This window comes from Rhamphochromis longiceps, linkage group LG23 (genome assembly GCF_057381845.1).
Source record: "Rhamphochromis longiceps isolate RC_006_pf linkage group LG23, R_longiceps_female_GT1.1, whole genome shotgun sequence".
In the NCBI taxonomy this organism is placed as follows: Eukaryota; Metazoa; Chordata; class Actinopteri; order Cichliformes; family Cichlidae; genus Rhamphochromis; species Rhamphochromis longiceps.
Window position 1 is genome coordinate 42,727,035 of NC_140578.1, and position 15,044 is coordinate 42,742,078.

Genomic DNA, 15,044 nt, shown 5'->3' on the forward strand with positions numbered 1-15,044 from the left:
CTACCTGGCACAAGAAGCCGGCCGTCATAGGCTGCGTCTCACTGTGTCTCAGTGCAACTGTACAAATGGAGATAACGCCACACACTTCAGGCCCAGCTCGACTCAAAGGCTTTTTCCCTCCTTCTGTACATGAAACGTGATTGAAGTAGTTGTGTGAAGAAAGAAACACGAGGACATAAGGGAGATGCTGAAATTCTGTTTGACAATCCAGAAAGACTTTACTTTTTGCTTTTCGTTTTTTTTAAGCGTCTTTTGTGCAGCCCTTTTGAGATGATACATCGTGGGCCACTTACTGCTTTTTTCCTGCAGATGATCATTACCTAATTGCAAACAGTTTGACCAAATCTTTGTTTATTAAAAACACAAACTAGCTTATTTTACAGTCTGTTAGATCACCCTTAGAGCGGCTTTCTTTTTTTCTTCTTTTTTTTTTGATGCCGTGCTTACATGCAGTGAAATTATGGAAATAGTTGTGTGCACGTGCTTATGTAGCAGCACATCCACACTTCTTCTTCTTTTTTTCCCCTGTTTCTTCTGCTGGCTCTGTTTGTAGTACACAGGAAGCTTAAAGGCAGTGTTTAAAGCTTGTCAAGTAACTGTTGAGAGAGTTCACGAGTTCATAAAAGAGGGGTAGGAAGGTCTGGACAGCGGTCTAGATTCAGAGGAGGAACAGCTGTGGGCAAGAGGTTGTGCGTCACCCTGCTAGTGGGGGATCAGTTACTCCTAGAGCCCCTCTCGTGAGGAGGGGGCGGGTGGAGGCCTCTCTCTGGTGATACCGCGTCCTCTCCAAAGGCACAGCTTGAGATGCGTTCACATTTCCGAGTGCCTTTTTCTGCCGTTTATTTATGGCTGTGTAATAAACAAAATAATCTTCTCAGTCACTAAGTATTTTAAATCCCCTCTCTTCCTACCTCCTTCCCTCCTTCCTTCCCCTCGTTCTCCGTCCGCTCCACCATCAAGAACAAAGAAATAAAGGAAGGAGGCTAACTGAGAAAGCGGAGGCTTTCTAATTATAGCTCCGTTCCTCGAGTAGCGGTGTCGTCGCTGAAACAAGCAACCGGAGTTCATGCATCAGAATTATGCAAAGCGCGTCTTTGATCACTCACGGCAATGTCAGACTGTAACCTGGTGCCATCACAGCGTCAGAGAAATGCCTATCTTCTGACTGTCAGCTAGCCACTTTTTAAATGATGTCATTATATAAGAGTGTAGCTGTAGTCATTATGCAGTGGATTAACGTCTTTTTAAAAATCTTTTCACATACCGAAATGTGCTATTTTTACTCTTTTTTTTTTTTTTTTTTTTTTTCTCTCGCAGGTATTCAGGAAAAGTGTGTTTGGCCAACAAATTAATGTAACATTGAATGGAATCACTTTGTTGAACATATAACCAGGACATACCAGAGAAAGGTGGCACTCAAAGAATAGAAACCCATGGTCGCTGTCTCAGTCACTGTGCCCAAAGAGTCAAACCTGAGCTGTTTCCCTGGTCCGCAGGTACAGCAGAGCTGCACGACAGGCAGACATGATATCATAGTAAAGATGAAGCAAATGTAATCTTTAATGGGTGACTGAAGCTATATCGTGGACTATCATGGCATTTGTTTAGTGCTCTGTTGGGTTGACACAGACACGTCAAATGTATCAGCACTTTGAGTTGAGTTGGTAATTAACCCTTTAAAGCCGGTCAGAGCAGCACGCTCCATTTTGCGTAACTATTTTTAAATCCCGGTAGCACTGCAACCACGTAAGCTAGCACAATAATTTTTTTTGCATATGAAACCGGAGGAGTTGTACTTACATCTGATGCCATCAGCTTGTCCTCGGTCACAGTTTCCTTCCACATATAGCTTTGCAAAAACTGCATAAAAAGCACTTGCACCAACAAAAACATAATATTCCAGAAACACGTTTCTGGGATGCTTAGAAGTCATATTGCACTGGAAATAGTTTATTTTGATGCATATGCTGTTTTTGTGCAAATTTGCAGTATAATATTTATTTTCATTTTTCCTGCAGTATATAAAAATTGGTGTATTTCAAAAATAAAACTATGAAAACACTCAAAATAAATTTCCTGTGGTGGGAAACTATTTTGTGCAACTTTTTTGTATTTACAGTTTTGAGGGATAAGCCTCTTAAATTTCTCTAACTAGAAATATATGTTAAAAAAACAAAAACGATTTTCAATTTTTTTGTAGTTTATTGCACTTAATGCAGACATATTATTAAAATTTGGGCTATAATGGTTGTATTGATGTATAGCAACTTGAAATGCTCCCAAAAATGGCTCCACAGCATGTAAAAATATAATATGAGCTCTGGCGGACTTGGTTCTATGGTAGGTCTTAAAGGGTTAACTTATATTATCGTGTTTGCACATGTCTAGTGCGAGTATGAACTTGCTGAGGCGGTGGGGTTGTTTTAAAGTCCCCAGGCTGTTTCTGAGCTTTTTAGATCATCCGGTCAAAGGATTGACGTGGTCACGCTATAGGGAGGCGTCTGTCATCCTGTCTGTCCATTGTTCACAAGAATAACTACTCTTCCTGGAGTGTTGGTCAGCTTTTATTGAAATGCAAGGATCACCTAATGGATTTTGATTATATTGTGGTCAAGGTCATATTTGTCATTCTCTGTGGATTTTAATTCTCATTAGTTTATGCAAAACAGCCAAACCAGTGACAGGGAAACTTCTCACCTTTTTTTCTGTGCTTCACACATTATAATAACCTGTGAACTGCGGTGGATCGTGGGCTGGATGAGCTACAGCGTCACCAGTGTTCTGGTTATCAGAGTTGTCTGGTGGCTCCATGCTTCGTAGTTTTTATGTGGTTGTGTTTAGATAGGAGTTTCCAGATACCATTACCAAGGTGGCTGCTTGGGGTGTGCAGTCTTTCTTTCTGGGATTTATCAATACAATGGCACGATTTACACAAACATTAGCAATCAAATGGTAACCCAACCAAATTCTACCACTTTTGAAAAGTTAAACTAAAAGTTGGTGTATCTGACATGCAGTAATAATGATACATTTAAAAAAACCAACCACACATTTCTAATAGGAGCACCTACCATTGTAGCAGGATATAATGAAATAAAAGGAACAGCAAAATAAACCTTCTTAATCTCTTTAAGCTGAAGTCTCTGTATGAAATATGCCTGTGCCTGAGATTATTATAGCTCATTTGATGACATCATAAAGATCCAAGACTAGAGAAAAGTGCTCGAAACTAGTCATTTAGAGGTGTCTGATGAGTCCGCCGCCTCTAACACTATTTATACAGTAAATAGCATGATGGGTCCTCTGTTCTATAAATTATGAGTGACCACTTTTTTTTTCTCTAAACAACTAGAAAACTTAATTTGAACTTTTCTTTCACTCCTCCTTTTCCTTCATTTAAACCAGTTCTGTGCGCAGGGCGTGATTCTTCAGGTCACTTTGAGTCCACCGCCCAGGAGACCATCATTCATATCATACTCATCATTCATCTTGCACAGGAACTCTTTCCATGTTTTTCTTTGACTGAAGCGTGTGCTGGTGGGGATCAGGTTTGGAGGAGCAGGCCTCGGTGTATTTCACCGCGCCTGTGCTCCAGAGTCTCAGAGGAGTATTGGCTTACTTTTAGGCAAGCCTCGAGGTACATTAGGTTTGAGAGGGGAAAACAGCTTGAAACACTTAATGTGATGGTGGTGATTGTTCGTAAATACTTACAACCCTTCTGTTAGTGGTGAAAGTTTTATCGGGGCAAAACGGGTACGACCATCCTGAAGTGTCCTGGAATAAACTTGAAGAAATGTGATCTTGTCTTTAAAGTTTGATTAGCTGTAACTCTTTGTCATTAACTTTTTTTACTAGGAGAGGCAGAAGTGAGGAAGGACTTGATTATTTTCTTGATTAATCATTTATCCTGTTAAACACCAGCACAATTTTTTTTTTTCTCCATCCTAGATCACAAACACACGGACCAGCAGCCAGTTCTCACAGTCAAGCAGACCAGATTGTCACATTATAATTTTAGCCTTAATTTTGGCATTTTTTATCTGCGCTGTAGCAGCTTTGAGGAGACGTAGCTTTCTTGAGGATGTTACAGGGTAACTCGGCCCTGTCTCCATGTCAGAACTTTGAAGTCTTCGGTCGATTCTGGTCAGTGAGTCTGGAGGGTGTGTGTGTGTGTGTGTGTGTGTGTGTGTGTGTGTCTGATGTGTGTGAGGTCAGTCGACCCGCGGTGTCACCTCCTGTTTCCTCCTCTTTGGTTGGATGGAGCGCTCGGCTACTTGTCTTTGTGCAAAAATATCAGTGCCCTCCCTCTAGGCTGTCTCAGTGCATCTTCATCATCACCGCCATCAATTGAGTCAGATTTAACAGTGTGAAGGGAAGCTTTATGACTTTATGTGAGCGTCGCATTAACTCTTTAAAAATGACCAAATCTTAACTGATTTCTTTACCTTGATATCAAAGATTCTTCTGATAATTGAAAGTTGAAAAGAAATGATTTGCACATTATTGTACATTGTTTACATAAAACAACTGCATATTACACAATAACGATAATTTAACCAGTACAAATGTGGCTAACTCCACTGAAATCAGGCTCTGCACACGACAAAAGCGGCTCCTCTCCTCTAAATGAGAAGCAGTAGAGTTGATTTGCCAAAATTACATCCTAGTGTCCAGTGTGTCCACTTCTCCACTAACAGGAAGTGATTGATTTAGACTTTGGAGAGAGGACGGCCGGGGAGGAAGCGCGCTGCGACTTCTAATCTTGTGCTCTTGGAAAAGCAGCACCTCAGAATAAAAGTGCAGTTTGCTGAAGTTCTGCTGTTGTTATTTCAGCATTAAATTTAAATTCTCATGAATAAAATCTGCATGTTTAGTGTGGTTGCGTTACCATTCAAGAAGGTTTAAAGTAGAATTTGTAAGTTCATAAAAGCAGAATAAATCCAGAGAATATGGAGGCAGAAAAATGATGATACTCATCAAGCTGTACAGCGGTGCGTAAAAACACGCGCTTACAAATGGTAATTTTTATTGGGTTTATGTTGATAAATCAATATAGTTTTGACAAATAAAAGCAGCTTACACTTAAAAATATTTCTAAATTGGACCATCGGACGATCGGATACAATCATGCTAAAAAGAAAGTACACATTGTCAGGTTTTAAGGTTTTATAAATCGGACTGTGAAATGAGGTTAATTCACCTTCAGATGAACAACAACATATGACATATTATACTTTATTATTTATTTAATAAGAATTAAGCCTTAATACAGAACCAGCCCCTCATTATTCAGTAGTTTGTAGAACCACCTTTAGCAGCAATAGCATGAAGTGTTTATTTCCTGTGTGACTTTGTCAGTCACATCATGGTGAAGGAGTTTTGATCCACTCCGCTTTAAAAGATTACAGCATGTAATCGGGTTCAGATCTGCACTTTTTCAGCCATTCTGTTGTAGATTTGTTGCTGGACTTGGGATCATTTACCTGCTGCACGATCAGTTTAAGCCAAGCTTTAGTTGTCAGACAGGTGGCCTCACATTTGATTGTAGACTACTTTGATATATAGAGGAAATCATGGTCGACACAATGACTGCAGGGCGTGCAGGCCCTGTGGCTGCAGAACAAGCTCAAACCATCGCGCCTCCACCACCGTGCCCGGCAGTTGGTATGAGGTGTTTGTGAATTATGTCCAAGCATCTCCACTTTTCTATCTAAAGAATGGTTTCCGTAGGTTGCTACGCTTTGTTACATTTTAGCAAACACATACTTTTTCAGCTTTCTTCTAATTGTATCGTCAACAACTTTGCCATTTAACATACTGAGAGTCTGAGATGTTTCCCTGTGCATTGCCCTGTCTGACCTTGATGGGAGTTTGCAGGACATCCGCTCCTGGGATGATGGTTATTAGTAAGAATCCAGGTTTTAGTCTCTTCCGCACAGACCACTCTTCAGAACATGGTCAGAAATGTTTTAATGAAAATATAAACGGCAGCATTTGCCTCAAAAACTTTACATCAGTCTGACTACGTGTGGGATAAGGTGACATTTTGCCGTCAGTGGAGCTAAAACTTCAAAAGAAAAAGGTACACGCTTTAGGGCTCGTCTTTGAATGCTGCTTTAACCTCCTAAGACCCGAACTCTTCCACGGCATGCATTTTTAATTTCTCTTTGATATTTAGGCACATTGGGGCCCGATAAATGTAAAAACAAAGAATTACCAGATTTTTTTTTAACCTTATTTTTGTTTTTATGAAAAATCAGAGCCACATATGAGGATATCCGTTTAAAATTTTGATAGAACAGTAGCAGTATAATGTCCTCGTAAGTGGATATCAGACCAAATTGAGTATTTTGGTCTAAATAACCCAAAATAGGAGGTTAATTTCAAAAAGTGGTTTATGGTGTGATATTGGAAGGGGTGATGAGATTTCCTGCTAAATCGAGATTATTTTTGAAATGTTCTGGTCTTGCTGTACTGTACATACTGTACTTTTTGGGGGGCCCTCTGGTCATCTTCTGGTGTGGCGTTCAGTCACACAAAACCTTGACTATCTACAGCAAAACTTAATGAAATTTCAGCCTAGTGTCACACACAGGAGGGCAAACAGTTTTCAGGTGATGACCAATATTGAGACCTGGGGGTGCTAAACTTGATACCAAGGTCGGTGTTATTACTATCGCCGCTGCTGCTCACGCTACTACTGATTTTTAATGATGTAGCACTTGAATATTAAAGCCATTAGGGAAGAGAGGGAGAGAGAAATTGAGATGTGATTCATTTCTCTGCTCTGGCTGAGTTCACTCCTCTTCTCAGTTTTTTTCCTTCTCTTCATTATATTCGCTGCATCCATTCTCCCCACCTCTTTCTTCCTCCCCATGTCTGTTTCTTTCACTCTTTTTTCATAATTGTTTTTCATCATCATTTATCTTATTCTTTCTTTTTTCTTTTTTTACCCTGCAAATGTTCCTTTTATTTTTTCATCTGTATCCTCTATTTGTCTCCTAAATGACAGAGGATGACTAAGACTCCATGGGGTTTTTATTGTGCTTCAGTGTGTGTGTGTGTGTGTGTGTGTGTGTGTGTGTGTGTGTGTGTGGGAGGTAGAGTGCTAATAGTCTCGCTCGCTCTCTCTCTCTCTCTGACAGACTAATGACTAGTTTGTGCTTCTGTCTCTCACGCTCGCTCTCTCTCCCCTTCTCTCCCCCTCTCCCTCTCTCTCTCGCTCTCTCTGAAATAATTAGCTCGCTCGCCCCCTTTTCCAAAGATTGCATCTATTATCACGAATTCTATCAAACTCTCGTCCCCGTTTTTATTTCTTTTGTCATCGCTGTCGCCCTTTTATGATGCGTGTCCGTCTCCCTGTCTTTTTATCTTAATGTGGGAAAAGGAACGCCGGCGTTTATAATGTGGTGATAATGGATTTATTCTGCTTTCTAGATTTCCTCCTCTCTTCTGTTTGTTATCGTAGTGAAATTAGGGCTGTGCTGGACCTCAGAAAACACTCAGTTTCTACAATGAAGTCGGTACAGTAGCGCTTCTCTGTAAGTGTTAGGCTGGTTAAGGTCTATGTTAGCCAGTGTTAGTGACTTAAAGGCTTAAAGAAATACTTAAAACTGAGCTGGGGTGTCATGATCAGCGGCAGTAACACACACTTCAGCTGCCGTGCCTTCTCTGACTCTTCTGTCAAATAAAGCGACTTTGTTCTCCTAAACAGCTCGTTGGTTTGCGCTTGATCTCTTACTGGCTTCAAATATGTCACATCGCTGCAGTAACGCTATCTTTTAATGGCACTTCTAATGTTCTTTATTAACTGACACATACAGTATTTTGCCTTTGAGCTTTCTTTTGTAGTTTGTAAGGTTCAGGTTGAAGGTATTTGAGAGACGATGGGATTGGTTGGTATAAGCACGTTAACACGACGTGCGGATATTGTTAAATAAACGCTCAGTTTTGTATTGAATGGAAGTACTCACTGAAACATTACCACCAAAGAAAACCTGTATAATACTGATCTGTGTTCAGGTTGTACAAAGTGTGTCCATAGTGGGTTTAGCCTTGTTTGGCAGTCCAGCTGTGTCCCATCTAAACAGACCAAACGAGTTACACAAATTTCAGCATAGGTTTAAAAAAATGGTTTTAAAGGTGTTCAGAGGTTCAACACTTAGCTAATAGTGCAGTTACTGAATGTCAGAAACTACACTGCACTGCACATTCCTAATATATGTATGAATGATTAGTTAATATCTAATTTGTATATTTTCTTCTGTCTGTATTTTGAATATATTTACACACAGGCGGGGGGGTTGAATCTAATGCACAGAACTTTTGGATCTAATATGCCAGAAAATGAAGATCTTTGAACCTGGTTTTATCCTTAAGTTCGTATTTTGTATCTTCAACTATTTAAAATCCCAAAAGGTTGATTCTGTTCATCTGGACGCGGCTTTTTCTGAAAACGCTGCGTCCAGATGAACAGAATCAACCTTTTGGGATTTACTTGGATGATTGAGAATGCATCAAGACTATTTAGATACTAAAAAACGTATATATTGATGTCTATTAGTTAAAATCATCACCACTCTAAACATCTTAAAAGTCCATCACAGCTTCACTTAAATTTGTTTCTGTGTGTCTCTCAGACGACCTGGCGTACGAGGTGAAATGGTTTTTCACCCGGCTGCGCGGCGGACCCGCGTCGGTCCAGGTGGCCAGCGTTGACCGCTTTGGCGTTGTGAGAAAAATCAACCGTAATTCATCCAGCGACGTTACAATAGAGCGCAAAGACACACACACCTACCTGCTCAACATATTTGGCACTCAGGACAGGTGAGGTGCAAACGAATGATTTGTCTGTTTAATCCCTTTTTGGCTGAGAGACTTGCACAGCACCATGACCGTCATCACAACAGCCTGTGTCCTCTGTGGTTTCCAGTGACAGTGGGGAGTATTTCTGCTCCGTCACTCCCTGGTACCTGTCGGCCTCAACGGGAGCCTGGACAGAAGCTCAAGAGCTGACATCATCCAAAGTCTTCCTCGCTGTCAAATTTGCAGGTGTGGTGCAAAAGACACGCAGTTACGTTATAACATGAACACATTGAAACATAAAAGTCTATGATATATGTGCGTTATTTTGTTATACGTAACACCAATTCTCTTGTTTCCTCTCTCCTTCTGCAGTTTGGGACTCCCTAAAGTTACCTCTCTTATATGGTGCATCAGCCTCACTGGGTAATATAGTCATTATATGTTTGTTGTACTTCAGAGACTTTGCTTTAGGCAATCTTTAATTGTCTATATCCTTTTCTTTCATCTAGATGACATATTTTTAGGGATTTAAGATTTAATTATGGATTCATTTTTCCACAGTAATGCCTGATTATCTCCAAGTCCTCTAAGTGAACTTGTACTTTTTACCGCTCGGCCGCAAAAGGCTGATGGGGTATTGTTGTCAGGTCACAGGCAACGCGGACACCCAAGTTTTTGCGATTCGATAATGAGGCGACGTAGGATATTCAAATTGATACCATAGATGCATCTCTTAAAAGGCTCGGACGAGTTTGAGTCCCAGTGACCTTGACCTCAAGATGATCTCAAGACCTGGGAGGTCACTAAATCTTCTAGAAAGCTGAGGGGTAGCACTGGAAACTTTTTTTTTTAATTTGTGACTCAAGCAGAGAAGCTTTGATTCACAGTAGAAAATAATCCTTATGTATTTTATACCGAGCCCTGGTGCAGCGCCTCAATCTATCCTCTCTAAAGCAAGGTGTTTTAGTGACATTTGGCCTTCTTTTAAGATAACCTTCTTCTGATTGGCTACCCTTTGCAAACAGAAGGCCACTCTCTATGATATCATTGAGAGCCAAAAGTAGAAAAAAATGTTTAGACCAGTCTAAAGCCTGGCCTTTTAGCCCATGGGAATTACTTCTACACTTTGCTTGTGTTGAGTATGAGTAACCACTGTTGTGACTGTATGTTTATGCCAGAAAACGAGGAAAAACGCAGAAATCACCAACTCCTGAGTGCAATTCGGTATTTCTTCGACTTTGACAGCTGACTAGCTGTGCACCTAAACAGTACATCACAGCTTTCTGGTTTCCTTGTTCTCCTGTACTGTTCTATAAAGCGTCCTCTTGTGTTATGTGTATAGGATTGTGTGTAGACATTTATGAAAGTGTGTTGTGTTGCTGTTGCAGTGCTGAATGACAAGCTGTTGTTGTCTGATTCTGAAAGAGGGCTAACTAAAATGTTGACTTAGCATGAAGAAAATGTTAAATGTAGCCAAGCGCAGCAGAAAAATGTCTCTGGAAAGTGAGAAAAGCTCGGCTCACTGATGCTTGCTGTCAGCGAGGGCGTCCTTGCTAAAAGTGCTGGCCGACAGACTCTTTTGTGTTTTCTTTTGTGCTGCACTGCACTTCGCTTGCTGACGGTGTTCGTCTCTATTTAGGACACATTTCAGATAGCTGGCGCTGTCCGTGCACTGCGGACAAGAGTTTAATCAAAATAGTCAGTAGAGTACAATTTAATTTGCCTTAATTAGCACTGATGGGGATTTTGGAAAGCAAGGATGGGCTTTTGTGTTTGCTCTTCACATAAAAATCTGTGTTTTTATTAGTGATTGTTGCAGCAATGCTAGCAGCAGCTTTGCCACAGAAGTGATTATAGTCCTGACGTAGCCGTAGTCTTCTCGGTGCCACATGAGCTGGAGACGAGGGAATCCCTGCATGTCAACTTTTAGGCGCTTGAACCAGTGCCTTAAACAGACAAGAGAAGATTGGAGTAATGAGACCTTAATCAGAGTTAAAGCTATCTGTCATGTGCTCTCTACCTCCGGAAGTCGGTCCCTTTTCCCAGCACTGGCCAAGAAATTCTTTTGTCAGATTTGTACAGGGCTGTGGTTTAGTGGTTAACGCATTCAGCTTGCATGCAAAAGGTCCCTGTTCAATGGCCAAACTCAATCCTGGATAAAATGGGAAGTCTGTGTCTGGAAGGACTTACAAAGGGTATAAAATGTGTAGCAAATCAGTCAGTACCTTGTGAAATAAAGGAGCAACCAAAAGTACCTTATTCTTCTGTAAATTTGAAGTGTGTGAAGACTAATATTAGCCACTGAACAGGGCCAAAACATTAAAGACACTGTTTTTAGAAGGTTGCTAAAGTTATTCGCTTTTATTGTATTACTAGTTAAAATGGTACTCATGAATAAATGCATCGATAGAAATGGTAGCATTAAGAATCGTTGGATTGGAATGGTTTTATTGGTGTCGGTAACATGGTGCCTGTTCTGGTTTTTCCAGGTGTCGGCCTCTTCTCTCTGGTCCTGGGTCTGGTTTGCGCCCAGTGCTGCTGCCGCAACACCGCACACCTTCCACGCTCACGCAACAAACTCATGGACCTGGAGATGGACTGACAAACACTTTCCCCCGCGCCCTCACACTGCAGCGCTCACAGGAAGCACCACACGCATAACAGACACACGCCCATAGACGATTTCTGGGACACCCAGTTGTTCCCGGGCGACGGGCGTTGGGATTAAAACGCATTTTCGCAGTGCTTTAAAAGGTGCTCAGGACTGTTGTTTTTTTCAACTCTGCAGTGTAGGAGCAGGGGACTTTCACGCTCACCAATGGGGAAAAAATAGCCTTTCAGACTTCTGTTTCTATGAAGAAATCTTGTGGCACTTCTAGAGAATTTTATGCAGATAAATTTGTGCCCTGCCGACACCACCGCCGTACAAGAAGCTCTGAGGGATCCAGAGCTTAATATCCGAGGAACAGGAGACTTCTGAGACATCACTGCCACTTGGGAATAAGGGATCAGTAAACAGATCTGCTGCCTCTATAACCACTAGGGATAACAAATGAAGTGCTCAGGCCTGACTAAATGCTTTTTTAGGTTTTCTTTTTTTTTACTTATCCTGATGCCAAGGCAACCAGTAAGCAACGTACCAGTGAATCCCACTATAATCTCTTTTTGGGGAAGCACGTAAAATTCATGGGAGTGCCATTACTTAATATGAATCTGCACAAGGTTAAAAGACATAATATATCCCTACTTAAGTCACATGGGAAACATCTGCTGAAGGTGTTCTGGCATTGCGCTACCACCCCAAAGTATTCCCACCTTAACACCTGGACTATATTTACCTTTATTCTCAACTCTAGTTTTTTGAAAATTCAGAGATTTAAAAGAAATGAGACATTTTTAAGCTTTACACAGAGATATGCAGTGTGTTTGTGTGTGAGATATACTGTACATGGTGCCAATATTTTGAACTAATGGAGGCGTGCTTGGTTCGTATTGCCACATCAACACTTGAACTGCTGCTCAGAGCGGCAACAGCAAGCACTCTTCTTTTATAAATATTCAAAAATGTATCCAGCTGTTATTTTTGCCCGGGTCTTGTGTGTGTTTCGTACACTGTGTGAGTGCTGTGCTACAGTATGTGAGACAAAGAGTTGCATGTACTGTTTTGTAATAACAGTATGATGTCATTCATGAGCAACACAAGGCGTTTGTTTGTTTGTTTTTTTTGGTTTTTTTCTCCCCCACGGTTACATTTTGATCACATCAAAGCTTCCTACATCTAGATTTGAAAAGCTAGCTGTCACCTCGCTATGGCAGACTCAAGTTTGTTCGTACTGTGAACAAAATGACAAAAATAGTTTGGGTGACGTAAGGAACTTGGTTTCTTCCGTGGTTTGAAGTTTTCAATAAAGTGGTGCATGTTTCTTAGCTTTGGGTATAAAAGGAATAGTCGAATAACTTGGGAAACGTGCTTAGCTTGGTTAGCTTAGCATAAAGGCTAAAGGAGGGGAAATGCTAGCCTAGCTTGTTCAGAAGTGAAGCAGTTTGCTCTGAAAGAACTTACTCTTCCCTCTATATTTAACATTTCCAACCATTTTGCATAACCAACATAAATGAGACTCTGATATTGTTGCTAAGCATTTTATGTCACTTTTGGTTTAGCTAGGATAGCAGTTCTCCTCACAAACAATATAAAATATGGACGTAGCTACTATGATGTCATCCACTGGTTTCTGGAATCCCATTTTGAAGCCTTGAGATGAGCATTTCTACTGTTGCTGTGTTCATTGCAAAAAAAAAAAAAAGAAGAAATAGTTGAGACAAAGAAGGGTGGGGCCAACTGTGAACCTGTACCGTTATTGGCTAACAACTTGGGAGTGGCAACTTATTAGCTAAGAGACGTGTGGTTCATTCCACAGATAATGTTCCATGAAACACAGCATGACCAGAAGTTACAAAATATAATTTTTAAATTTTAATTAATCAATTTTGCAGCTACATCTATCGCCATCTGGTGGCCTTCAGATAGAATGCCGGTTTAAGGCACTTTTTCCAAACAGACAGCTAACAGCTACATCCATGTTTTATGCTGTTTGTGGTTCCTTTACACACCATGAAGAAGCTACAGTGTAGCTAAAAAACAGACCAGTAAACTTCCAGTTGTTCAAGACGTGTCAACAACCAACGCGTGCATTATTTTCCCTTTGATATGTTTAGGTTCTGATTTTTCAACAGTCCTGCTGTTTTCCTTGCACCTGCTTGATAAAACTCTAAAATGTATTTCTATAAACAACAACAAAAAGAAACCTGCAATAATCTGCAATAATCAGCCAACTGGCAAAGTTAGCTGTGTCCAACTCGCATCAGCTGACATCTGTTTAGTCTCTGTGGAGTTTTTATCGCAAGTGAATGAACTTGCAATGACGGGTGTGTCGTGCCGACTGCTGTGGGAACACACACATACTTGAAGCAACCACACACACAGAAAATGAGGAAGTTTGTGTCCAAACTCAGCAGGATCCAAGTGGGCCTGTTGGGTTTTTAGCATGATGTGCCAGCCGGTTTTCTCCTGAACTGGCTGGGGTTGAATCAGGCTTTGTTTGATGTGTTTTAAAGAGAGTTTTAAGCAACTTTACGAGCAATATGAGGCTGTAGTCGGGTCACAGCTCCCAGAAAGCTAAACTTCTATTATTCACTCTTAATCAGAACTAAAACACTGTTAACTCAGGCAGCCAGTGCGGAGCCATTATCCAGTCACAATAAACAGATGCCCATCACCGTGTTTCTGAGTTAATGTTTTCATATCACATTTTTTCTTTTAACTGAAACCGAAACCAGTGGTCTGCATCATTTCCACATGCATCTTCCCGGAATTAGAAAAACACTGGTGAGTGTTTTGGCTTGGCTTAAGGAGGCTGGTTATTTCAGAAACTTCCAGTGTGGTTCCTTAAATCCTCTCCATGATTATACTGGTGCAGTATTCAGAACAATTTCTTCCACTATCATTAACATACACACACCTACACATTCACAGGTAAACAATATCACTCTGTGCCAGTGAACAAGACCTAAACAAGAAAAGTAGCATCAGTACACATCCCTGATCATGTGATTACATCACTGCAAGACCTCCCCAGTGTCTTTTTATTTTGTCATTTTATTGCAATTAGTATGATGACTCATGATGTTTTTTAATAAACAGATTTGTAAGATGTATTCATTCTGACAGTTGTTTCTGTATCGTCTCATTTTATTGTGTGGTGCTTCATGAGGATGATTTCGGTATTGGTCAGTTCCATCTGTCACCTAGGTTACCCTTGTCTTCACTCCAGCTCTTTATGAGCACAGACATGACTATCATGACTATTTTAAGGTTTAACCCCAACTAAAGTTGTTTACGAAGGGGGGGAACTATCCATTGGAGCCAAAACGGTTTTTAATGCTGGAAAAATGGCATTTTAACCTGGGAGTCTGGACGATCAGCTATTTGTTGGAAGCAGTCTTAAGTGGCCATTAAACCTACGATTTTGGCACATCGGCATTGGATACATTTTCTGTCACTGGCTAGACAAAAAAAGAAAAAGTCTGGGTCACTGCCAATCAGATGCAGTGTTGGGTGTATACTGGCAAAATGTGGTTGTTTCTGTGTGTCTGAAACTCAGACAAAAGCAGAGCATGAGCGGCTCACCTGTAAACGACACTACAGTGACTCACAGTCTGTCAAATGGAAAATCGACCAT

General features: G+C 40.8%; 1 protein-coding gene across 1 annotated transcript in view; it reads left to right on the forward strand.

Moving 5' to 3' along the window:
- Positions 1-13,609, forward strand: part of ptgfrnb (prostaglandin F2 receptor inhibitor b) — a 74,960-nt gene extending 61,351 nt beyond the window's left edge. Inside the window, exons 12-15 of the mRNA XM_085397863.1 lie at positions 8,640-8,826; positions 8,933-9,051; positions 9,178-9,228; positions 11,295-13,609. Of these exons, the coding sequence (XP_085253989.1) occupies positions 8,640-8,826; positions 8,933-9,051; positions 9,178-9,228; positions 11,295-11,407 (470 nt within the window). The 3' untranslated portion in view covers positions 11,408-13,609. The remainder of the gene's footprint in view (positions 1-8,639; positions 8,827-8,932; positions 9,052-9,177; positions 9,229-11,294) is intronic.
- The last annotated feature ends 1,435 nt before the right edge of the window (positions 13,610-15,044 follow it).